This window comes from Grammomys surdaster, unplaced genomic scaffold, assembly GCF_004785775.1.
Source record: "Grammomys surdaster isolate TR1022 unplaced genomic scaffold, NIH_TR_1.0 270, whole genome shotgun sequence".
NCBI lineage: Eukaryota > Metazoa > Chordata > Mammalia > Rodentia > Muridae > Grammomys > Grammomys surdaster.
In genome coordinates this window covers 111,148-137,354 of record NW_021604711.1, presented here as the reverse complement: position 1 = coordinate 137,354, position 26,207 = coordinate 111,148, and the positions used below count along the sequence as shown (strand labels likewise).

Sequence of the window (26,207 nt, the reverse complement as noted above, 5' to 3'; positions counted from 1 at the left end):
GCTGCTGCTGCTGCTGCTGCTGCTGCTGCTGCTGCTGCTGCTGCTGCTGCTGCTGCTGTAAAAGCTGAGATGCCTGGCTGACTTCGATGTGAGAAGAACGATAGTCAGGAACTGCAAATTCCTGGTATTGAAATAATTGTAAGTTCACTACTAACCACAAATAAGAACAGCATTGTGAAGTTAAGCCAAGTGATTAAACCAGTTAGCATGAAAGCAAATAGCAGCGACAATTTCAATCCTTTACTGAGCCAATTTTTCACCAACATTTTAATGATTTCTAGTAAGGTTTTTTCCTTTATGTATATCTGAGTCCCTGTGTTTATGTATGCACACACGGAGATGTAGGAACTCCTGGAGCTGGAGTTATAGACAGGAGTCAAAGAAACTCCAGTCCAGTCCTCTGAAAGAGCAACAAGCACACTTAACCATGGAGTCATCTTACCAATCTCTTATTTAAGTTTGTTTACATTGATTTAATTTATTGTGGAGGTAAGTGTAGGTTGTACACAAGCCACAGCATTTATGTAGCGATCAGATGACAGACAACCTGTGACAGTCGATCCCCTCCTTCTACTAGGTGGTTTCTGGGTATTAATCTCAAGTTGTCAGGCACGGCCACCTTGCTGACTCATCATTTTAATTGTTACTGTTAAAAAATAATTCAATATAAAATTTCAATTCCTATTTTATTGATTTATCTAATAATATATTATGATATATTATGATATATATGATATATATTATGATAACTCCTGATCTATACTACTCATATAAATAATTCTAAAATTCATGTGCCTACTCTGAAATCTCAGAGTATGCATGTATAATCTCAACACTCAAGATACTACGCAAGTACATCACCTTGAGTTTGAGGCCAGTCTAGGGTTGCAAATAATAAGACACATATTCATTCATATTCATTCTCTCTCTCTCTCTCTCTCTCTCTCTCTCTCTCTCTCTCTCTCTCCTTCCCCCTTCTCTCTCCCTCTTGCCCTCCTCCCCCCACACACACACACACACAAAAGAAGAAAAAAAAAAAGAAAAAAGCCTAATAGCTCATACTTTTAATCCCAATCAGGACACAGATGCAGGAAGATCTCTTAAGTTCAATCTACATAAGAGCTCCATGCTAGGCAAGGCTACATAGCTAGACCTATACTTTGACCTCATCTTAAAAAAAAGTTGGTAGAAAGGAAGAAAAAGAAAGTAAGCATTTCAGTAGTAAGTTCAAAACAAATTAGCTGGCAGAAACAGAAGTTATCTCTTTAGATCCGTGTTTATTTACAAATGAAAAAGGTGAAATCCAGAAAATCAACTTACTACATAAGAGTATTAGTTTCTTCCATCACAACTAGGAGTTTGGTTTTTGTTTTTTAAATGTGTATGGGTATTCTGTCTACATGTATGTTTGTGTACTATGTGTGCCTGGTATCCAAAGAGGCCAAAACAGAGTGTTTATCTAGGGATGGTTTTCTGCTTCTCTTTAAATACTGGGGGGATGGAGGGAACAATAGGAACTTGGTTTCAAATCAAACATATTGGGCTGGAGAGACAGGTCAGCAGTTAAAAGCCTAGAGATGCATTAATCTTACAGAGGCCTGCGCGCACGTAACTCCAGCTCCAAGGGGATCTGATGCCTCTGGTCTCTGTAGGTACTATACTCACATGCACTGACACACAAAGGAACACTACAAATAATAATACATTACATCTTTAAAAAATAATGCTAACTCAATCATAAGTAAGTATTTAAACAGTTACTAAAAACACAGAATATACTGAGGTATATATTGAAAGGAAATAAAACTATGTAACTATAAACAAAAGTCTAAATTAAATAAACAAAAATCTAAATACAAATTTTCATGTATTTAGTCGCCATTGAAGAAAAAAAGAAAACTGTGTTTCGATGAATGAACAAAATGTTACATATATACAATATTATGCACCTATAAAAAAGAATAAAGTATCGAACATACTAGAAATAGATGCTACACTAATTCAGATTCAAAAGACTAAATATTATTATTATTATTATTATTATTATTATTATTCCATTACATGAAATACAAGATACAGTTCTTACTCTCTTGCCTCTAGCTTCTCTCTGTCCCCTCGCCCTTCCTCCCTTCCCTTCCCCCTCTCTCCACATGGTCATGGCCAACCTCTACTTCTCCTCTTTCTCCGCCATCGCCATCGTCTTCTGTTTCTCTCCCCCCACCTTTGCCCTCTTCCCTAAATAAACTCTCCTCGTGGAAGCGTCTGGTCTGCTGTTATCTGTTCTAAGCTGTGCTCTGAAGTCTAACAAAAGAATTATCTTCTCCAAATCTGAACTCAAGTATGAATGTGGTCAGGATTGGCTAAAATGTATCTCTGTCTTGTTCCACCAAGAACACATCAGTAGACATCACCTATTTGCTCTTTTTGGGTACGAAATACCTAGAAAGCAAGAGAAGAAGAGGACTTCTACCACCTGAGGATCTCCAATACCAACTAGACAGGCAGGGGTATCTCCAATACCAACTAGACTAGACAATGCAAAACAAACGTTTCCAACTCTTCGAAATACAGTCAGGATTTCAACTTCACAATTGCTAAAGATGAGAGCTGTCCTTCCTGCCGGCTGTCACTGTTGATCTCTGGGGTATTACTAGGGCTACTGGTAATATTCCTAGTTCTGGCTTTTTTGATTCATCTAAAATACAAAAAAGGGGCAGAACAACCCCAGGAGATACACTATGCCACTCCAGTCTTCAAGGAGGCAGTACCCATGGAACAAGGCGGCGGTGTGGATAGAAAATCTGACTACATTTATTCTGAACTCACCTATTAAAGTATGAAGAAACTGACCATATCCCAATGTAAAAGACTTTCTAGTAAGCTGATGTGTGTGGAGAAATAGAAAATTTACCTTGCACTTCAAAGTTTCATCCTAGGCTAGGGCAGGAAGATCCTGAGTTTGAGGTCAGCTGGGACTGCATAGCAAGACCTTGTCTTAAAACACAAAATCTAAAAAGATTTAACTTGATCACCTAAAGAGAATGTATTTTTCACATCTGGACACTATTCCTTTGGCTAATTTAAGACAGCTAATCTTGTCCAAAGTAGCCAGGATTAAGAAGAGTTTTGTAGGTTTTGTAGCCTTCCACCTTCTCCCTTTACAACACAACTTTAAAAGGAATTATCTTGGGGCTGCGGAGGTGGCTCAGCAGTTAAAAGTAGACACTACTCTTCCAAAGGATGGGAATTTGAGCCCAGATTCTACATCCTACAACTCAGTTACCAATAACATTGCTTCCACAGGATCCATCGCCCTCTTCAGGCATCTGCAGGCACTACACTCATGTGCATGGACTCACCTAAACACATAATTAAATAAGTCAGGGTTTGAGAGATGGCTCAGAGGTTAAGAGAGCACTGAGTGCTCTTCCAGAGGTCCTGAGTTCAATTCCCAGCAACCACATGGTGGCTCACAACCATCTGTAATGGGATCTGATGCCCTATTCTGATGTTTCTGAAGACAGCTACAGTGTACTCATATATAAAATAAATAAATCTTTAAAATAAATAAGTCTATAGCCATACCACCCTGAACATGCCCAAGCTCATCTAGAAGTAAATAATAAAATAACAAAGTTAAAAAAAAAAAGAAAGACAAGATACAAACTCCTTGAAACAGAAACTGAATCATTGGATACTTAAGAAACAGTGCTTCGCCAGGCAATGGTGGCGCAAGCCTTTAATCCCAGCACTTGGGAGGCAGAGGCAGGTGGATTTCTGAGTTCAAGGCCAGCCTGGTCTACAGAGTGAGTTCCAGGACAGCCAGGGCTACACAGAGAAACCCTGTCTCGAAAAACCAAAAAAAAAAAAAAAAAAAAAAGAAAGAAAAAAGAAAAGAAACGGTGTTTTATTGAAGGTGATAAAATGTCCTGGGAGCACATGTAATACAAGCTTCAGAATACAAGTTTTATGTTATGTGAATTCCATGTAGGGAAGAAGATCTGAGAGTAATAGATAAAACTAAACTAAAGCTCAAATAGGAAGAGCCTTCTCTATAAGCAGATAATAGAAATTCCAAACTTACAGACTGCTTAAGATATCTCAAAAATTTGAAAAAGTAAAAATTGAAAGAAAATCACTTAAAAGCTTATATTCAATAAAAGATATACAGAATTAAATGAAAGAAGAGAACAGTGAAAAGAATGAGTCAAGCAGCAAAGACCTTGCCCTGCAATCCTGACTACCTCATTTCAGTCCACAGAACCTAGGGTGGGACTCCTCAAAAGTTGTTCTCGGTTTCCATACTCATGCCATGGCACATGGTCTCTAGCATTCATGCACATGAAACATACATGTACGCATCAAATGAATTCTTGTGGCACACACCTTTAGTCCCAGCACTTAGGAGGCAGAAACAGGTAGATCTCTTGTGAATCTGAGGCCAGCCTGGTCCACAGAGTAAACTCTCTATGACAGCCAAAGCTACACAGAGAAATTCTGTCTTGAAAAATAAGACAAAACAGACAGAAAGACAAGTAAACAAAAAACCTTTCTTCCCACAAGTTGCTTGTGGTCATGGTGTTTTTCTCTCAGCAAAGAATGCCTAAGACACAGTTCTTCCTTTCCTTGTTTTGTTCATTTTCAGAATCTATCTACGTAGTCCAGACTGGCCTTGAACCTGAAAAACACCTGCTTACACTTGCCAAGTTCTAGGGTTACAGGCAGATACCACTGCACCCAACATTCCTTTTCCATTTTTCTTTAAATCTTTTACATTGTTAGCCTTTGTCCATTAAGCTGGCAGTTTCACCTCAGATTTCATTTTCAAAAGGTTAAGTTACTTATAGAAATTTTTTCACCTTTCTATCATCAAATCTCTTATTGAAGTAGAGACATTTATTCTAAAACTAAGGAGAGGCCAAATTATCTGGCCAACTTCAAATTCAACCAGAACATGGAATACAAATATGGTTGTTAGCCTAGAAACTATGACAACTTACTCTTTCCTATGAATAATTCCTACAGTCAAAACCAGAGATGTGGCTAATGAGATGGCTCAGCAGATAAAGGCACTTATAGCCAAACCTGACAATCTTGAGATAAATCCCTGGAACCTACATGGTAGCAAGTTCTCTGACCTCTACATGTATGCTGGAGCATATGCATATACAAAATAAGTAAATGTAAAAAGAAAAATTAAGAGAGACATTAACTATCTGAAGTCTAGCAAAAAAACCACAGTTAAAAGACAGATTAATTCTCTAACTTTGGATTCTCATAGATAAATAAATAGATGGCTCTGTATCTGTGTATTAAACATACAATTTTTTGGAGACACATATATTTTGGGGGTGGGGGTGTTGAGACAGGGTTTCACTGTATAGCCCTGGCTGTCCTGGAACTCACTCTGTAGACCAGGCTGGCCTCGAAATCCACCTGCCTCTGCCTCCCAAGTGCTGGGATTAAAGGCATATGCCACCACTGCCCGGCCATATGTATATATTAAATATGCACATATGTATATTTTTAAGATGGGGTCTCATTTAGCCCTGGTTGACATTAAATTTACTACACAGCCAAGTGGGGCCTTGAACTCCCAATTTCCAGCCTCTGATCCTCAAGTGCTAGAATTATAGACATGTTCTACCATACCCAGCTATGAATGATTCTTGCCATTTAAAAAAAAAAAAAGTAGCAAACACATTCCATTACTAGCCAAAAGTCTATTACATGCAAAAGGTAAAAACAATACACACACACACACATCTTGACAGCTATTATGCCTTACCTGCTGGTGTCGGGTACTGGGAAAGGTATACTGGACAGAATGTGAAGGATAACGACTTTGCTCTGTGCTGAAAGTTCCTTGGTTGGGAGGGTAACCTGAACTTGACATTATCAGTAAAGACGTCCTCACTGGGCTGTGAGATCAAGTCCAACAAACAACCATGTTTCTAGGAAGCAACCTACACAGAACAGGAAAAGAGAATTCTTAAGTACTAAAAATGTGAAATGCCCTTCTAATAAATTATAATTGTAGCTATATAAATAAAACCACAATTTCCAGGCAAAGCTCCTCAAATATTTACTTGAAAGAAGTTATTAATGTTTGATAAGGGGAGCTAGAGAGACAGCTCTGTAGTTATAGGCACTGGCTGCTCTTCCAGAAGACAGGAGTTCAACTGAAAGCACCCACATGGCAGCTCACAACCATCCATACCTCAAGTTCCAATGGATCTGACTCTCTGACACAAATATATACGTAGATCAAACACCAAATATACTTAAAAATAAAAAAAGTATAAAGTTTAATAAACAATGTATCTTTTCCTCTACACAGACTATCATAGATACACAGAGGACATTGTAGTCCCAAAGACAGTGCAGAAACAGCTTTGACTTTTGCCTTTTCTTTCCAGGGTCAGTGCCTATGCACAGCATTGTCCTTATTAAAAAGCCCTCCTTTACTAAATTGAGGCTAAGTAGATTTTTACTAAAACTTTGGTAATAACCCAAAACACCATGTCTATCAACTGATGATACAATGACAAAGGAATGGAGTAAAGGGTATTGTTTCCTAACCATATGAAACAGTACAATAGCATTAAATACATTCATGCTCTTATGTATGACTTGTGTATACCATTTCTATTTTAACATTTTACATTTTAATGCCTCCAGAATAAATATTTAAGAGAAAAGATAAAATGCCTTATTTTCTACACACCTCTGTATACCTATACTGTTCCAATAGCTGGCACAGAATGACCAAGGCATGCTTCCTTACTGTGAGGGGACACAAGACAATAAAGAACAATCATTGGAGAGTGAAAAATAGTATCATATTTATAATAAAGTGCTGTAAATACAATAGTAAATAGGTGAGCAGGATGAGCAGGGTGATCTTAGAAAGCCAGTCTCAGCTAGGATGTCACATGTCCTAGTTTCTGAAACAGCTCCAGTCTGCATAATGGAATTACACAAGTCCAAAGTCAAGGAGACTGAAGGAGACAGAGGGAGGGTGGTACAGAAGTGAGGCTAGGAGAGAACCGAGTAACCAAGTGGGTTTGGTAGGTTGTCTAGAAAGTGAGAGCACTTTCCATATACATACACGCATATATACTGAATATTAATTACATCCAGCTTTCTGTGGCATCTTTATTTGCTCTGGAATGCCTGTTTCAGGTTTTTAAAAATTTTTCTCCATTCCTACATTCTAAAAATATTAAGACATCACAGGTTTTCTGGTTCAAAAAGGGCGTAACTGTGTTTTCTTTATTATTATTTTCTTTATTTTTATTATTAAATATCTCATTTATTTACATTCCAAATGTTACCCTCCCTTCCCCGCACCCTCCCAGAGTTCCTCACCCCATTTCCCCTCCCCTTTGTCTCTGAGAGGATGCCTCCCCACCTACCCACTCACCCCTCCTCACATCCCTCCCCTTCTCCCAGCAGCCTTCTTCCCTGGGGCATCAAATCTCTACAGGATTAGGCTCATCCTCTCCCACTGAGGCCAGACAAAGCAGTCCTCTGCTTCAACGTGTGCTGGAGGCCACAGATCAGCTCATGTATGCTCTTTGGTTGATGGCTTAATCTCTGGGAGCTCCCAGGGGTACAGGTTAGTTCTACTGTTAGATACTGTTGTTCTACTATCAGGTTGCAATCCCCTTCACCTCCTTCAATCCTTCCCTAACTCAAATGGTTAGGTCCTCAGTCAAATGGTTGGCTGTAAGTATCTGCATCTGTCTCAGCTGCTGGTAAAGACTATCAGAGGAAAGCCATGCTAGGCTCTCGTCTACAAGCACAACTTGGCCACCAGTAATAGTGTCGAGGTTTGGTGCCTGAGCATGAGATGGATCCCAAGTTGGGTCAGTCACTAGATGGTCTTCCTTCAGTCTCTGCTCCATTTTTGTCTCTGCATTTCCTTTAGACAGGAACAATTCTGGGTCAAAACTTTTGAAGATGAGTGGGTGGCCCCATCCCTCCACTGGGGCCCATGTCTATCTACTGGAAGTGGACTCTTTGAGTTCCCTCTCCCCAATGTTGAACATTTCAGCAAAGGCATCCCCATTGAGTCCTGGGAGTCTCTCATATCCCAAGTTTCTGGGAGTTTCTAGAGGTTCCCTCTACCAACCCCCCAAGGGAGCTGCATATTTCCATTCATTCTCCTGGCCCTCTGGGCTTCTCTCCTGTCCCCCACCACCACGTTTTCTTTCTTAATTGATAGTTAATTGTCCCAATTTATCCATTTGGTGAAAAAAAAATGACATCTTTGTTACTCTTCAATAATTAAGTGAATGTCCTGGAGATCCGGGAATATCACATATTGACATTCAAAAGACATTTACTGCAGCACCACAATAAGACAAATGACAGAGACTCTCAACTCCAGTCCATAGCCTGTAGTCCATTTATATAACAAAGAACTGTACATGAGTTACAATACAGCTACACATTTCAAAACAGACAGAACTCAAAAAAGCTGACATTTCACCAAATATTAGCATATATTACAAACAAAATACTTATGATTTATAATACACATATAATATTAAAAGCACCTACTCAGGGATAATAACATCTCAAGAGGATAACAATGTATAACACTACTTTTTCAGAACAGAGGAGCTGGCAAGATGGCTCAGCAGATAACAGCATCTGTGGCCAAGCATGGCAACCTATGTTCCATCCCAGAACCTACATGATAGAAGGAAAGAAGTGGCTTCATCTTACCATCACAGGTACACTAACTATAGCACATGTAAATACACATACACAAATAAATGTTTAAAAACAATTTTTAGCCAGGCAGTGGTGGTGCACACCTTTAATCCCAGCACTTAGGAGGCAGAGGCAGGTGGATTTCTGAGTTCGAGGCCAGCCTGGTCTACAGAGTGAGTTCCAGGACAGCCAGAGCTACACAGAGAAACCCTGTCTCGAAAAACAAAAAAACAAAAAAACAAAAACAAAAAAAAAATTAAAGCCAGAGTAAGTAAAATAAAATACTGTTATTTTCTTGAACATCAACAATATACAGGCAACCATTGGTTATACTGCTCTATGCACATTTTATTTATTTTATTTCATTTACTTATTTCATTAATTTATTTATGAATTTATTAATTCATTTATTTAACCTGAATGTATATATGTCCAGAACATGCAAGAGGAGAAGGTCAGAGTGGAGTACTGAATTCCCTGGAACTGGGGTTATACATAGCTATGAGCTACCACACGGGTACTGGGATCAAAACCAGGGTCCTCTACAAGAGCAACAAGTACTCTTAGCTCCTAAGCCATCTCTCCAGCCCCCCCCTCAGTACATTTTTAATGAGACTGAAACAATACATAAAGGAAAGTCATTTATATTACCAAATATGATAGTCCTGCTCACTAATTAATTTGGTCTTTTCCTGTCGTGTCATATTTTTTACAATTAAAAAAACTTTTATTATTATTTGTACACGCATGTGTACACAAACAACACCGTACAATGGTAGTTGTCAGAAAATAACTCTGTGGAGTCAGTTCTCTCCTTCTGCCTTTACATGAGTTTCAGAGGTCAAACTCGATTACCCAGCATAAAACATCTTCACTAGCCCAACACTTTAAGACAAGATAGTGTGGTGACTTTATGTCTTGTAGGACAAATTTCCCTTCACCTGTGCTTTGTTTTCAAAGCCTTTGCCTTTTGCATATAACACACTGTCTTTTACTCAAGAACTGAAGTAATCTTTTCAGGTACAATAAAAATTTTAAAAAATAAAGTGTGAATTTTGGTTTCTTTAAAAATCCAGTTATGTCATATGGATGTTTTTGTTTTAATCCCAGCTGTGGAATATGGGGCTGCTTCAGACTGTCCACAGCCGGTAACTATGATTGACTCACGCTCTGGGAGAGACGTGATTTCTGCCAGCTGCACATAGTTTATGTTTGGAAATCTGGGGACTACTGAGAGGGAATTAAATTCGGGAGCCTTGAGAGGACCTGAGGCAACTGTTCCTCCTCCTAGATTGCTGCTGGATTGATGGTTGGAGATGTCCTGATGAGAGAGATTGGATTTGCCTAACCCCATGCCCCTAATCAGCAGGTAGTCTAAAGAGGTCTCTGCCCCCTTTCCCCTCTTACCTTCCTTCACTCCTACCTAGTGTTGGGAGGTTGGAAGAAAGGATTAGGGTAGAATGAGGTTTGGAAAGGTGGTAGATAGAAGAACCCAATAAAGTAGCCCAAAAAAAGCCCCCAACACAATCTCTGGATGAAGCCAGGCCTTGTAGCACAGGTTTATAATCCCAGCTCCTCAGAAGAGGCCTGTCTGGAATATAAAACAATTTCAAGGCCAGCCTGAGCAATAATTAGCAAGACTATGCCTCAAAGAAAAGAAAAACCCTCTAGAAGAATCTAAATATTGAATTCATAGACTAACTAAAGGGAAAATCTTTATCTTTCTTCTACTAGATATTCCATCCTAGAGCATAATTACAGGTTTATGCTCCAAGAATGAGTATAATGAGCCGGGCAGTGGTGGCGCACACCTTTGATCCCAGCACTTGAGAGGCAGAGGCAGGCGGATTTCTGAGTTCGAGGCCAGCCTGGTCTACAGAGTGAGTTCCAGGACAGCCAGGGCTACACAGAGAAACCCTGTCTCGAGAAAAAAAAAAAAAATTCTTCTTAGATACTAGATACCTGTTTTAATCTTCATAACACACACACAAACACACACATACACACACCCTGAAACAACAGAATTTCAAATACAATCTGCCAAAAATAAAACGCTAATCCTCCTCTCACCAGGAACTCCTGGCTTTTAGCCTATAGTCTTTGCATAACCAAAATGTACTTGGACAGGTTTTCAAGGTGGCCTACACTATCTTGGAAAAATATCTAAAAATATACTTCTCTGTGGTAAGTCTTCAGATGACTCTTTAGAGAAGCAAGAACGAATCTACCAATGACAAGACCACATTTCACCAATGTGAATACAGTTCTATTTTTAATTTTTTAGATTGTTCTACTTTATGCGTCTTAGTGTTTTGTCTGCATGTATGTATGAGCACATGCATGTTTGGTGCCAGTGGAGGTCAGAAAAAGGCATCAGACTCCCTAGAAAATGGAGCTACAGATAGCTGCAATCCACCATGAGCCATCTCTCCAACCCCTCTACAGTTCAATATTTAACTGATAAGATAATAAAAACTGATTTTAAAACAAAACTACACACACACACACACACAGAGAGAGAGAAAGAGAGAGAGAGAGAGAGAGAGAGAGAGAGAGAGAGAGAGAGAGAGAAATGAATGAATGAGGAGAATGAGAATAGAATGTCCATTGTGGGGCATGGTAGAAAACTACAGCAAACTATTGAAGTTTTACTGATTCCCATAGAGAAGCCCAAGGTTCTGGTATAGCCTCTAAAGAATGTTAGGCAGGCTAAGAAGGACCAATTTCAAACTAACAAACTAAAGCTCTCTGGACTGGGAATGGTTTAAAAAAAGTCAATTATCTCGAAGTCTGGCTTCCAGAAGAGAATAGAAATTAGAAATCATGTAACCAAATTCTGTTAATTTGTATAATACTAGAATAAATTTTCTCTTATAATATAAAGCATTACTGTTAAAAAAAAAAATTTAAAAAACAAGCCAGGCAGTGGTGGCACATGCCTTTTATCCCAGCACTTAAGAGGCAAGGTAGGAGTATCTCTGTGAATTCAAAGCCAGCCTGGTTCACAGAGTGAGTTCCAAGTCAGCCAGGATTGTTACACAGAGAAACTCTGTCTTGAAAATCAAACAAAAAAAAGTTACACATGACATACCATTTATGACAGCATAATGTCTTACTTAGAAGACAGATAAATGGGGCCAGATGGATGGCTCGCTATACTCGCTAAGCCCGGTGTCCTAAGTTATATCCTGGGACACACATGATGAAAAGAGAGAACAATCTCCCAAAAGTTGCATAGACACACAAAGTAAATAAACATTTCTCTCAAAAACAAACAAACAAAGCCATAGGGGGATGGAGAGATGGCTTAGCAGTTAGAATAATATTGTTCTTGCAGAAAACCAGGGCTCAGCTCTTGCACCCAAATGGCAGATCACAAACACTTGTAACTCCAGTTCCAGGAAATTCAGTGCCTCTTCTGAGTTCTCAGTGGGTTTTCTACATGCATTATGGTACATACACACACATACACACACACACACACACACACACATGCTCAGGCACACACATATACACACAAAATAAAATAAAAGACAAATGAACAGAAACAAAACAGAAATTCAATTTAAATTACCCTAGACTTCAGAAAGTATGATACTCAAAGAAAACCTTGCATAAGGACATAAGTAATTGGTGGACTTACAGTAAGCATTCAAAAAAGAACTCATGAATTAAAAAAATAAATTGAGCTCTTTATTCATAAAGTGAGAAGATTCACAAAACAACAGCATTAAGCAGTTACTGTGAAACTGACTACTATGTGACTAGTCCTCTGAAATTAAAAAAAAAAAAAGAGTTTAATAGCAAACAACAAAAACAAACCACTGGTGGCACTTCCAGAGAATCTAAGTTTAATTCCCAGAACCAATAAAGCAACATACACCTGTCTGTAACTCCAGTTCCAGGGGACCCAATACTCTCACACAGGCTTAAAGGTAAGCAAAACACTAATGGACAGAAGACTAAAAAGAAAAAATATTTAAAAATTATAATTTATTTTTTTAAAAAAAATAAAAATAAATAAAAAAGATCAGGCCACACAGTGGTGGCACATGCTTTTAATCTGAGCCTGTAATCACATGGGTTAGGGAACATCTTACTGAAATTTTTATTGTAAATACTGAATATTGAGTGAGAATACTGAAATCATAGATTAATTTTGTAAAAATTGACTTCTCTCTGTCTCCCTGCACACAGTGCTGGGTTACAGTTGCTAAGGTTTCCTAGTTTCTAAAAGTACTACAGATCTGAACTTGGGGCCTCAGACTTGGGTCTGAGCATACTTACCCATAAAACTATCTTTCTTAACCCCAAGATTTCTGTTTGAACTCCATAAAATGTAAAGTTCACCCAAAGAATTCACAGACCAGAATAAAGTCTGAAGTAAATAGAATAAGGAACTAGTGACTAACCCTATCAATGCTAAAATCATAAAGCAATATAAAGGAAAATGTAACATACACATCAAGAGAAAATAATTAGACAAATCAAAGTCTCAAAACATGTTTGAAGTAATAATAATCATGTCTTTGAACTCCTATATAAAGACAGTTAAATTTCCATTACTTTAAAATATTTTTATTTTTGTGTGATATGTATGGATGACTATAATTATTTCAAACATGTTCAAAATTATGCTATCTATGTTATTGCCAAGGGGTATAAACTGCCTAAAACCAGATTGTTCTGAATCTGAACTGTGGGTGAGCAAAAATTTCAAGAGTTTAACAAACACAAGGAAAAGGGCAGTCCATAATAAACATAACGATGTTTTTTTGTTTGTTTTTTTCGAGACAGAAATCCGCCTGCCCCTGCCTCTCAAGTTCTGGGATTAAAGGAGTGAGCCACCACCGCCCAGCAACGATGTTCTTATAACAATCTAAGAGCCTGAGTTCGAGGCCAGCCTGGTCTACAGAGTGAGTTCCAGGACAGCCAGGACTATAAAGAGAAACCCTGTCTCGAAAAAAACCAAAAACAATCTAAGAGCCAAACCTGGTATCACAGTGTATGCCTCAAGTCACAGCTATTCAGGAGGCAGGATTATTTCAACTCAGAAGTTCAAAGTCAGCCTGGGCAACACAGCAAATCCTTGTCTCAAACAACAAAACAAAAATTGCACCAATATATTCTAGAACTGAGGCTACATCAGTGAGCAAGGTCCTGGGTTCCATTTGATTCCTATACTGTCATCTTGCAGGCAGCAGGCAGACAGCTGTGTACACACACACACACACGCACACACACAAACAGAAGCAAGCAGTCTACATTTCAAGTACACAAGTAGAGGAAGAAGTCGAAATCATTTGGTAGCCTTGACTTTCCCTTTTGTTTCAGACTAACCTACTTAAAGATTTATTTCTATATTATATCACATCCTATAAACCAAGCGCTCCAAATTTCTAATTCATAGACTTTTTCTAGCACTGAAATTACTCCAAAACTTCCTTCCCTGCATACTTGTTAAAACCTTCTTACATCCAACAGTACTTGGAACTAAAATGCTATCATGGAAGTCTACTTCCCCATCCTCACAAAAATCCCAATAAACTAGCAGGACTTTTTTTCTGAAAGAAGTGATTTGATAATTCATTGCTATTTCCAGAGCATGAGTACACTTCTATTTTTTTTTCATTTCAAAAACTACTCAACACTAGCTGCCATGTATTATATTAGACCTCTTCTACAGCAAATCCACTAAAGCTAGCTCATAGGCTCTTGTCTTTCATGGACTCAACAAACATCCACTACTACAGGAATGAGGTAAAGAGAAACACATTCTATTAAACTTATATGTATACAGGCTTACAAGGGCCTTACAGACCACATGGACATGCACCTGAGTATTTACATTCTGAATCCATCAGCAACTCCTAGCCAGGCATGGAGGTTCATGCCTGCAATCCTAGTCCCACATTCTCAAAGGAGCCTGAGCTCCAGAATGAGTCAAATCTAACCCTTCAAGACCTTATCTCAAAAAGAAACTTAGTAACCAAAAAGAAATACAAATAAAAAAATAATATCCAGAACAAAAATATACACTTTAGAGAAAAGGAAGCAGGAGGTAGACCTCCTGGTTAAAGTGAAACATCATTAAATCACTGAAAAAAACAATTCATGTTTAATCCCAGCACTTGGGAGGCAGAGGCAGGTGGATTTCTGAGTTCAAGGCCAGCCTGGTCTACAGAGTGAGTTCCAGAACAGCTAGGACTACTCAGAGAAACCCTGTCTCGAAAAAAAAAATCAAATCAAATCCAAAAAAAAAACCCACAATTCATGTAGTAGCATTTGGGAGTGCAATGTGGAAAAAGAACAATCCACAAAAGAGGGCAGTGTAAAGGGGAAAATATACACACCTCTTTTGGGGGAGTGGGGTGAGACAGGGTCTTGGTATAGATAAGAGTCCTACCTGGCCTAGAACTCATCATGTGTAACAGACTACCTTCAATTTGCTGTGATCCTCCTGCCTCTGCTTCCAAAGGATTACAGGCATGAACCAACACATCCAATCTGGAAAAACTCATAATAAAATGCAAAATAGGTAGACTTAATAGCTCAGATGTTATAAATAGGCAAATATGCTGTGCTTACTATTATTTATGTAAAAATTATGAACTAGAACAGAGTAATAAAGCCAGGCATGGTCGCACTCTGGAGGGAGAGGCAGGAGGATCTCTATGAGTTTAGGGTCAGCTTGGTCTACACTATGAAACTCCAGGACAGTCAGAACTATATAGAGAGATCCTGTCTCAAAAATGGGGGAGTAAGGAGTAGAGAATATGAATAAATGAATAATACAGCTTTTCCTTTAAAATAAATTTTGTGGCATGAGTATTTTTAGAAAATTAATATTAAGCCGGGCGGTGGTGGCGCATGCCTTTAATCCCAGCACTTGGGAGGCAGAGGCAGGCGGATTTCTGAGTTCGAGGCCAGCCTGGTCTACAGAGTGAGTTCCAGGACAGCCAGGGCTATACAGAGAAACCGTGTCTCGAAAAACAAAAAACAACAACAACAACAAAAATAAGAAAATTAATATTAGAAGGCTAAGGATACAGTTTTGTGGTAAGATAGATATTCGCCCAACATGCTCTAGGCTCTGAGTTAGATAGCCAGCATTGGGAATGTCATAGATGGGAAACAACAGCCAACAAACTGACTACAAATGGACTACTCATTGTAAAATAAGCTGGGCCCAGTGCAATTGCAACAGGAGGGGAGCTGAGGCAAAAGGATTCAAAGTTTGAAGCCAGCCTGGTCAGCAAGACCCTGCTTAAAATATTTTTTAAAATAAAATGTAGGCTGCAGAGATGGCACTGTGGTAAAAAGCACTTGCTGCTCTTCCAGACAACCCACTTAAATGGCAACTCACAACCCTCTGTAACTCCAATGGCCTCTTCTGGTCTCCAATGAGCACCAAAATGCATGTGGAAGACAGACATACATGCAGGCAAAACATCCATACACATAAAATCAAATTAAAATTTTAAAAGAAATACAAATTGTTTTTTATATCTAGAAATCAGAGTAAAAGAAACAAACAAATTACTGATAATAAAATTTCCACCACTATTAATACTTAAATTCCATTAAATGTAACTAGGTCAGGATAACCTTAAAAAAATCTATTTATTTAAAATATTCATCAATATGGACAGTTGTGGCATATGCCTTTAATCTTAGCAATCTGGAAGGAGAAGCAGGTAGAGGCAGATGGATCTACAGAATGAGTCCCAGGACAGCCAAGACTATACACTGGAACTCACTCTGTAGACCAGGATAGCCTAAAATTTGGAGATCCACCTGCCTCTGCCTCCTAAGTGTTGGGATGAAAGTTATCCAAGTGACTGTCTGACCACAGGGGCTCCTGGGGTAGCAAAAATGGCTCAAGAATATAATAAATGTTCAAGAAAAAAAAAAAAAAAAACAAGACCACGAAAATACCAAAATAAAAACAGATGATCCACAAAGCTGCTGCTGCACTGCAGTGGTTTTCATAGCTTTCAACATTCCTAACGAGGCCTGATAGAGAAAGAAATGCCCTATTAACAATTGAAATTACTTTTTGTATCCTCAAATACATGGACAAAATATCAATTATGCTGACAACTGAGTCACTTATAGCTATAATTCTTTTAAAACTAAAAAAAAATAAATAAACTAAAAGCTCTTATTTATGCCTTTATAGCATTTAACATAAAAAGTACTTCATGTTAGCTAAAACTGAATAACTGAAAATATACAAGTCTCTGATCTTTAAATAAGTCTGTTGTTCGTAGCACTTCTCATCACCTTTAATACTTGCTTTTACACCATGGTCTAATAAAATATCTGTGAACTAAAAGAATAGATGAAGCCAGGTGCTATGGTCTCCACCTGTACTTTCAGCTAAGTAGCTGTGACGTAAGAATCACCTGAGTTCAGTTCTAGGCAGTCAGCCTGGACAACACATACCAACCCAAATTAGGTAACAGAGCTGGAAAGATGACTTAGCAGGTAAAAAACATTTGCCATCACAAGGCTGCCAACCAGGTGCTTGAATCAACTCCTGAAAGCTGTCCTTCACTTTCCCAACATTCCATGGACATACACATGCACAATAAATAAATAAATAAATAAATAAATAAATAAATAAATGTTTTGTTTTGTTTTGTTTTTCGAGACAGGGTTTCTCTGTGTAGCCTTAGCGCCCTTCATAAACCAGGCTGGCTTCAAACTCAGAGAGATCCACATGTTTCTGCCTCCAAAATGCTGGAATTAAAGGCAGGCACCACCACCACCACCACCACTAAGCATAAATTTTTTTTTTCAAGACAGGGTTTCTCTGCGTAGCCCTGGCTGTCCTGGAACTCACTCTGTAGACCAGACTGGCCTCGAACTCAGAAATCCGCCTGCCTCTGCCTCCCAAATGCTGGGATTAAAGGCATGTGCCACCACCGCCCGGCTTAAATGTATTTTTAAATAAGTTTTTTTTTTTTTTTTTTTAAAAAGGGGGGCTGGTGAGATGGCTCAGTGGTTAAGAGCACTGACTGCTCTTCCAGAGGTCATGAGTTCAAATCCCAGCAACCACATGGTGGCAACAACCATCTGTAATGATATCTGATGCCCTCTTGTGGGGTGTCTGAAGACAGCTACAGTGTACTTACATATAATAAATAAATAAAAATTAAAAAAAAAAAAGATGAGGGGTAACTAAATGCATAAGAACAGTGTCATTTCTAGGACCAATAAAATATGAAAATAGAACTAAGATAGATTAGATTAAAAGATATAATTAAAAATGGATAATAGGCCGGGCAGTGGTGGCGCACCTCTTTAATTCCAGCACTTGGGAGGCAGAGGCAGGCATATTTCTGAGTCCGAGGCTAGCCTGGTCTACAGAGTGAGTTCCAGGATAGCCAGGGCTACACAAAGAAACCGTCTCGAAAAAAATCAAAAAAAAAAAAAAAAAAAGGATACTAAAACAGAGGAGAGGGGAAGGAAGAGAAAGGAGACAGAGATCTAAAAACTAATAGTCAGATATTCACCTACCTCAATCTCTGGCCTAAACAAAGGCATCTGATTTCTAAAACAAGTGACAATGGCAAAGAGTTCATCATTTTTAAAAAAAAAAGAGTAAATAAATCTGTAAGTAAATCTTAAATGTTATGCAAACTAGAGTGACCTGAACTTGCCTAGTCTGGAAAAAACTACAATTCAATTAAATTCAAAGAAGTTAACTTCCAGCATCCTATTTTTCTTCATCTTGCAGGCAATCCAACACTTCCAGTTCATTTGTTGTTCATTTTTTTATTTTATGTGTAGGAAGTGTCTGTCTACATGTATTTATGTGCATCACATGTGTGCCTTGAAGGACAAGAGCATCAGATCCTCTAGAACTGGAATTACAACCATGAGCTGCCTTAGAAGTGCTGGGAACCAAGCCTGGGTCGCCTGCAAACATAAAAAGTGCTCTTAACTATGCAACCGTCTATCCAGTCCAAATTTACTTTTTTTTTAATACAAGATACTCAGTTAAAATTATATTATTATCTACTCCTTTTTCCTCCTTTTCCTTCTTTGAGACACAAATCTTTCTATTTTAAACCTTTTCTGGCCTGAAACTCACTATGTAAACCAATCTTGCCTCAAACCCAGAGATCTGTACATATATAGTGTTAAGATTACCACGCCAGGCAATATAATCTTTTTTAAATTTTATAGGAGAGAATCATAGCTATATAAATACATGAGCAACAAGTATATTCTGCTGAGTTGTAACGTGGATACTAAATCCTAACTACACCATGAGATCTGCAGATAAAGCATTACTCTAACAGAAGCAGAATCCTTTTCATCTGTTTAAAGCAATTTCGTAATTTTTTTGAAACAAGGTCATGAATATTCCAGGTTGGCCTCAAACTCAATATATATATATAGCTGTAGACAACCTTGAACTTCTAATGGTCCTGCCTCCAACTCCTGAGTGGACACGTGCCTGCTTTTATGTGGTGCTAGGGAATCAAACCTGGGCTACAGCCCCACTCCAGTTTCATAACTACTTACTCAGACTAGACTCACAACAACAAAACCTGGGAAAGCAGAGGTTTTCCTAATGTTATAGATAAGAAAACTAAAGCACAGAAAAGTTGAACACATTCTAAATGCCAGTTGATTACAGAGAGAATTACGATTCATAATATTATGGTTCCCCAGGAGGAGTATTACAACATGCAATAAGCTTTTGCTAAAAGATAAGAAGTGTTTTGGTATGGCAAGTAATCACTTTCTAGATATGTGCGTATATATACACATACACACACATGCATACAGTTTGATTTTCTAGATATGTGTGTATACATACACATACACACACATGCATACAGTTTGATTTTCTAGATATGTGTGTATACATACACATACACACACACACATGCATACAGTTTGATTTTCTAGATATGTGTGTATATATACATACACACACATGCATACAGTTTGATTTTCATTAACAGGTGCACTTAAGACAAAGCAATTGGAAGCTATAAATACTCAAGAAACCTAAACAACCACTGGAGTTTTCTCTTTTTTTTTTTTTGTTTTTTTTTTTGTTTTTGACACAACAAAGTTTCTCTGTGTAGCCCTGGCTGTTCTAGAACTCACTCTGTAGATCTGCCTGGCCTAGTACTCACAGATATTCGCCTGCCTCTGCCTCCAGCCTGCTAAAATTAAAGCCGATTCAACCACTGGACTGTAACAGAATGAGAAAGTAAGATTTTTCTCTAGTAACTTAGCTTTAGTTCTTCTGTAATTTTTATCCATATCTAAGTAAGTCAGAGCTTGAGCCCAGACAAAATATGAACTGGTTCATCCAATAAATTTATGTTAAATTTTAACATATTAAATGGAGAACATGGAGATACATTAAAACATTTCCCCAAACTATTAAAAGTTAAAGTATGCCAGGTGTGGTGGTACAAGCATCACCACATAAGGAGTTACACAGGAAGTTCCAGGCCAGCAGGTGCTACAGGCGTAAATGATCTCAAAACAAACAAAATTAGTTAAAACATCAGCTCTTCGTTTATCCATCAGATAGTCCTTGAGACTCAGAATCATCATCAGCTATTAATCAAGATACCCTGAATATATGAATGACTATGTGTAGGGCAGTTTTACAGCCCGGGCCTGTTGCTCTTTGTATACAGCTACACTCAGGCTCCATCATTCTCTCACCAGGGTGCACACAAGGAATGTAAATTTCAATACAATAGAATGTAATTAGGGTAGTAAGCAAATCTGATGCAAGTGAATATACTAATCCCAAAGATTAAAATTACCCATAACGCTACTCTCCAATGTTAACTCTCTTGAACTGGCACTGTGGCATATACAACCTGGCATTTCTTTGGCAAATACTTTTCATAAATATCACTTATTCCCATCCACTTCTTTACATGTCTATTCTTGGTCCTCACTAATTCTAAGAACGCAGTGTCCTTTCCGTTAAGGTTGCTTTCTCAAGTACTTTCTCAAATTCCGGTCGTCGTTGTCTCCCCCAAAAGAGGGGGGGTGCACTCTCCCACTTGGCACAAGAAAACACCAGTAACAAACGGCAGGAGGCAGAGGGGGCTGCTCTTTGCATCTGCACCACTACCAACCCTTCGCCATTATACCTCAAGTGGGCCAGTTAGAAAGGTGAACTAGTTTGCTCTTCACACACTTGTCCATCGCTGTCACCCTCCTTAACCCCTTCCACACTCGCCAAACATCCACCAACTCTCCCTCTAAGTGGGCCTAGGCGGGTCACCTGCGCCGGCCCCACCCGAAGCCCTCCATCCTCGCACCCCCTCCTCCTGTCCCGCAGGCATTGCACGCCCCCTCCCCACTGGACAGATACCTCGGACTAAGGTCCGCCCGCCTAAGGCCATTCTTCCTCCAAACTCCAGAAGCCTCACTCGTCTAGCCTGAACTCTCCGCCGCACCCGACTCGCCCCTGGGTGGGGGAGAGGAAAAGACGGGTGGCTTGGACGGGCCCTAACCCTGCGTACTCCGCGACGCCCCTGGCCCGGCCGATCCGAGGCTGGCGCCTTAGGAGCCCTCCGAAGCTCCTAGGCGAGCAGGGCCCGGAGGCCGGGGCTGCAGGCGCCGAGCCTACTCACCGGGAGCTGGCGGAGCGTGAGAGCCGGGGCGTCCCACGGCCGGACGACCAGGGCGCGGCCCCGGCGCGCGGCCCTCGCCCCGGCGAGCCTCGCTCGGCGCGGCGAGCTGGGCGCTCACTCCGGCCGCCGCCGCAGCTTCGCCACCTTAGCCGCCATCTTGCCTCAACCTCACTCCCTCCCCCTCAGGCCGGGCGGCCGCGCTAAGGCGGCTCCGACTCGAGCTCCTCCTCCTTCCGGAGGGTTGGGGAGACGACACCCTCCCCAGACGGAGTGCGGCTCTTACCTCGGCCTCGCTTCCTGGGTCGCGGCTGCCGCGCCGGTTCTTTTCAAGTTGTCCCTCACACTCAGGCCCGCCCCGGCAGCGCTGCCTCGGGCTGGACCCGCCGCGGCAGCCATCGCGCACTCGGCCTGGAGCGTCACCGCGAGCCTGCCACTCCCGCGCGCCTGGGGCCTTCCCCTCAGGCGTGGGAAAGGATAAGGCGCCTGGCGCGTGGCTAACCTTGCGACCCCTGCGCGCCGCCAAAGCGGCTGCACGGTCTTTGCGAAGAGAGAAACCCGAGCCCACGTGGCTGGGATGCACGTTAATTTCACACCGAGTGTTCATCGGAATGGCGGGCGAGGCCTCCTCCGCGGCGAGTCTCCTTAATCTCTATCTCTTAAGAGAATTTAGGGTCCTCCGGACCGCACTCTGGGCCTCACCCTTCTAGTGAAATGACGTTTCCTCTTAGCCGCTTACTTTTTCCTCTATCAAAGCCGCCATCTAAGAAAGAACAAACGGTGACCCGCTTCCGAAAACTTTTTTCCGGATAACGGGCTGTTTTATACGAAGTCTTGGAACATAAAAAATAGGGTTACAAAATGAGTTGAAGGGAGAATGTTGACGTTTTTAAACGCTTCCTTTTGGGCCGGCGTCTTGACAACGCCTGAAATTCCAGCTCAGGAGGCAAAGGAATGGGATTCATTGCAAATCGAAGGCCAGCATGGTCTCGATATGGTGAGTTCAGGGGTACACGCAGCGAGACACTATCTCAAGATAATTCTAAAATGCTTCCTTTTAAGCACACTGAACGGTAAGAAAGACACTAGACCGCAGAGTTCGGCTCAGCCCTGAAACTGGAGCAGGTAGAGGATTTCGCCTCAGATGAGACGGCGGAGTATGGGTGGAAGTTTCCACGTTGGACCACGAATCTTGGTCTCCAGCCTCTAAGCTCTTAACCACGGAACGCAGTTTCAGCCGGTTCAGTTTTCCCGCAGGGAGCCCGAGTCCACCCCCAGCCTTCCTTCCTGCGCAGGCGCAGTGCCACTTACCCGCATGGAAGTGGTGGGTCTCTTATGTGTGGCAGTGGCTGTCCTGACTTGGGGCTTCCTCCGGGTTTGGAACTCGGCGGAACGAATGAGGTCTCCGGACCAGGCGGGCCTGCCGGGAGCCGGAAGCCGGGCCCTTGTAGTGATCGCGCACCCGGACGATGAAGCCATGTTCTTTGCTCCCACGGTGCTAGGCTTGGCACGCCTGGAGCAGCAGGTGTCCCTGCTTTGCTTCTCCTCAGGTAGGAGACTGTAGGAGGGTCTCTGGGTTAGGGAGCTAACTGATCTCAGTTGACTTCTTCCCGAAAGGTTTTCTGTCGTACATAAGCTCCTTTCTCTGTGCTCGCTTGTCACAGGCTGGGGACAGAAACAGCCGGCTTCCCAGATAGGTTGGGGAACCCCGAGCTAATTCCACTCTTCCCTAGCCAAATCGAGGAGCAGAAAAGTGGCTGTTCATCATTGGTTCCGTTCAGTACCTTCACGTTCCTTTGGGAACTGCGACTGTACTGGATGTTTTGTTGTTTTAAGACAGTTTAACTGCAGCCTAGCTTCCCAGGCATGAGCCGCTGTGCTTGAGCTGTTATCCTGAGGAACTGTCTATTTGTAGAAGGATCAAATATAATCGTGCATCAAACAATCTGAGCTGTATGGTGTCTGCTCAACCCATCAAGTTTCTTTTCTAATAATAGCAAAAAAACAAAACCTTCCTGCTGCTTTGAAATCCATTTTCCGCTACAAAGATGCATATGTCAAATTGGGAGATTTATTTTAACTTCAGACAAAGTACATTTATAGATAATTTTAGAGTTCATCTGTGCCCAACTTTTATTAAAAGAATTCTTCAAAAATAAGACTTACATAATGATACAGACAGACAAAAACAAGAAAACCATGATACCTAAATATGGTAGTGACAGCACAACATGAAGTGGATACATACAGTGGGTGAATTGTATGGTATATCAAAGTATACCTCAATAAAGCTGATTTTTCAAAATTGCTCATGACCTCTTTTCCCATGTGGTTGTGTGTTGTTCCAGTTCTTCGTTTTTTAATAACAGATTTTTCACAGAAATCACATTCTTTTCCCTTAGCACCACTTTCTCTATTTACCTAATATATATCTATGCTAGACTTTATTCTAGATCACTGTCATCAGGATTGATTTATAAAATTGGCTGAATGTTTTTTAAACAGAGTTAATGCAGATTTCTTAAAGAAAAGTGAGAAAAAAACTGAGAGTGGAGAGACTCCAAACAAGGAAACAGTACCCTCTGTGTGTGTGTGTGTGTGTGTGTGTGTGTGTGTGTGTGTGTGTGTATGGGGGTTTTGCCTGTATGCATGTATGTGCAGCCCATGCATACCTGGTGTGCACAAAGACTGAAAGAGGACGTTGGATTCCCTGGAACAGGAGTTATACCCAGTTGTTGGCCAGTGACGGCCATTAGTCCCAGCATTCCAAAGGCAGGAAGATCTCTGAGTTCGAGGCCAGGCTGGTCTACAATGGGAGTTCCAGGACAGCCAGGGTACACAGAGAAACCCTGTCTGGTGGAGTCGGAGGGGAGAATGCAGAGAACTGAGTCTGGGTCCTCCAGAAGAGCAAGGAGTGCTCTAAACCTCGATTTCTCTTACCCCCTTGTCTTATGTTTTTTTACTATAATTATTAGAATTGAATTATATACAAATTTGTTTCAAGATTTGCATCAAAGCTGTATTTGTTTGCAAGATAGTATGGGTTCAGTATGTCCTTTAATATTAATATTTAATATTGTCTACATTATTTTCAATAAAACTTAAAAATTTGGGACAAGAAATCAATTGTCCTTTTTTCAGTTCTTAGGTTTGAGCCAAAGGTCTCAAACATGCTGGACACCCAGCCTCCCAAAATCCCTAATAGAAGATATAAGCATTCACTTAGTAATCAGTACTTTTACTGTTGTCTTTATTTCTTCTGAATCCGATTTGCCATTTTTAATTGATCGCTTGTGTAGTAAAAAGCAAGAAAATAGTAATGTTTAATATAGTAAGGGCTGGAGAGATGGCTCAGCCATTAAAGGCTAGGCTCACAACAAAAACAAACATATAGTATAGAGAACACTGAAGCCGTGGAGTGGAGAGAGTACAGTGAGCAGGCAGTAGAGAAGAGCATTGGTTCTCTTTTCAGAAGTTTTCCTTAAAGGCTCCAAATAGGTTTTCGTTTGATCTGAGCTTCAAGAAAAGAGGACTATATAGGGAGCAGAACTAATCCTTCTAGGCAGTTAAGTCTTGCCCTGTTCAAGTAGCTTATCCCAACTACATCCTCAGCTCAAGGGGAAGGGAGAAGCGAGAAAAAAGGGTTGTTCTGGTGGTGGTGACTCAGTTTTCCTCAGCCATCCTATGAGATGATACCATTTCCATTTCCCAAATAGACATTGAATCACCAAGAATTTAACAAAGAGCAAAGACCCTGTAGCTCCCAGTCGCTACAAACCATCACACGCAGGCTGCCCAGTTGCTCTATGTGCCATGTCAGTTGATGAAATATCTAAGTACATTTCAAGAAACGTTAGTTCATTCAACTGTTCTTTTCATCTCTTACATTCATGTGTGGGAGAGGAGCCTGCATGCCGTGAACACACCCGGTAGTCAGAAGACAACTTGCAGGAGTTGGTTGTCTCCTTCCACTCCATCAGTCACTGGAATTGAACTCAGGTCATCAACCTTGGCAGCAAGTGCCTTTACCCACTGAGCCATCTATCTGGCCCCAAGCCACTATTTAAGAAATTTTTAAAAATAGGTGAGCCGGAGAGATGCCTCAGCAGTTAAAGAGGCTTACTGTTCTTATAGAGGACCTATGTTTGCTTCCCAGCACAAACTTCAGGAGGCTTTTAACGGCCTACTTCAGATTCAACCCCTCCTGGTTTCTACATGCACCTGTACTCACATGCACATATTACCCCATGACACACACTAAACATATTTGAAAATAAAGTTAAATCTTAAAAAGTATGGGCGGGCAGTGGTGGCACATACCTTTAATCCCAGCACTTGGGAGGCAGAGGCAGGAGGATTTCTGAGTTTGAGGCCAGCCTTGTCTACAGAGTGAGTTCCAGGTCAGCTGGGACTACACAGAGAAACCCTGTCTCGAAAAACAAACAAATAAATAAATAAATAATAAAAAGTATGGTAGCATATCTTTAATGTCAGCACACGGGAGGCAGAGCAAGTAGATTTCTGAGTTCAAGGCCAGCCTGGTTGGAGAGAGTTCCAGGACAAAGGAGAGTTACACAGAGAAACCCTGTCTTGAAAAACAAAAGGGAGGAATAAAAACTGAAATCATGAAAGGCAACATTTCCCCTCTAAATTGTGCCACTAATTCATATGGGATTCTATACACTAACTTGTGCGTGTGTGTGTGTGTGTGTGTGTGTGTGCACGCGCGGTGCATATTCTCCATACTCTTCTTATATTCACTCTGAGATCCCTTTTATTTGTACAGTTGTTTTTCCTGAATATGACTATGTATCACTGTGTGTGAGGTGCCCATGAAGGCCAGAAAAGGGCATT

General features: G+C 40.6%; 2 protein-coding genes and 1 pseudogene across 26 annotated transcripts in view; 2 read left to right on the top strand and 1 right to left on the bottom strand.

Annotated features, from left to right (window-relative positions):
- The window catches only part of Ncor1 (nuclear receptor corepressor 1), a 150,633-nt gene extending 127,907 nt beyond the window's left edge, over window positions 1-22,726 (bottom strand). For 20 of the 25 annotated variants that reach the window (XM_028776612.1, XM_028776628.1, XM_028776631.1 and 17 more), the window contains exons 1-4: window positions 21,357-21,374; window positions 6,728-6,786; window positions 5,789-5,966; window positions 22-121 (exon numbers count right to left, since the gene is read on the bottom strand). In XM_028776612.1, coding sequence (XP_028632445.1) covers window positions 22-121; window positions 5,789-5,896 — 208 coding nt within the window. In that variant the 5' untranslated portion in view covers window positions 5,897-5,966; window positions 6,728-6,786; window positions 21,357-21,374. Of the gene's footprint in view, window positions 1-21; window positions 122-5,788; window positions 5,967-6,727; window positions 6,787-21,356; window positions 21,425-22,664 lie in introns of those variants that run through there. The other 5 variants (XM_028776632.1, XM_028776616.1, XM_028776611.1 and 2 more) reach the window with 5 other exon arrangements.
- LOC114628575 lies at window positions 208-2,833 on the top strand (annotated as a pseudogene).
- Pigl (phosphatidylinositol glycan anchor biosynthesis class L) overlaps window positions 21,790-26,207 on the top strand; it is a 57,147-nt gene continuing 52,729 nt past the window's right edge. The window contains exon 1 of the mRNA XM_028776634.1: window positions 21,790-22,903. Within this exon, the coding sequence (XP_028632467.1) occupies window positions 22,669-22,903 (235 nt within the window). The 5' untranslated portion in view covers window positions 21,790-22,668. The remainder of the gene's footprint in view (window positions 22,904-26,207) is intronic.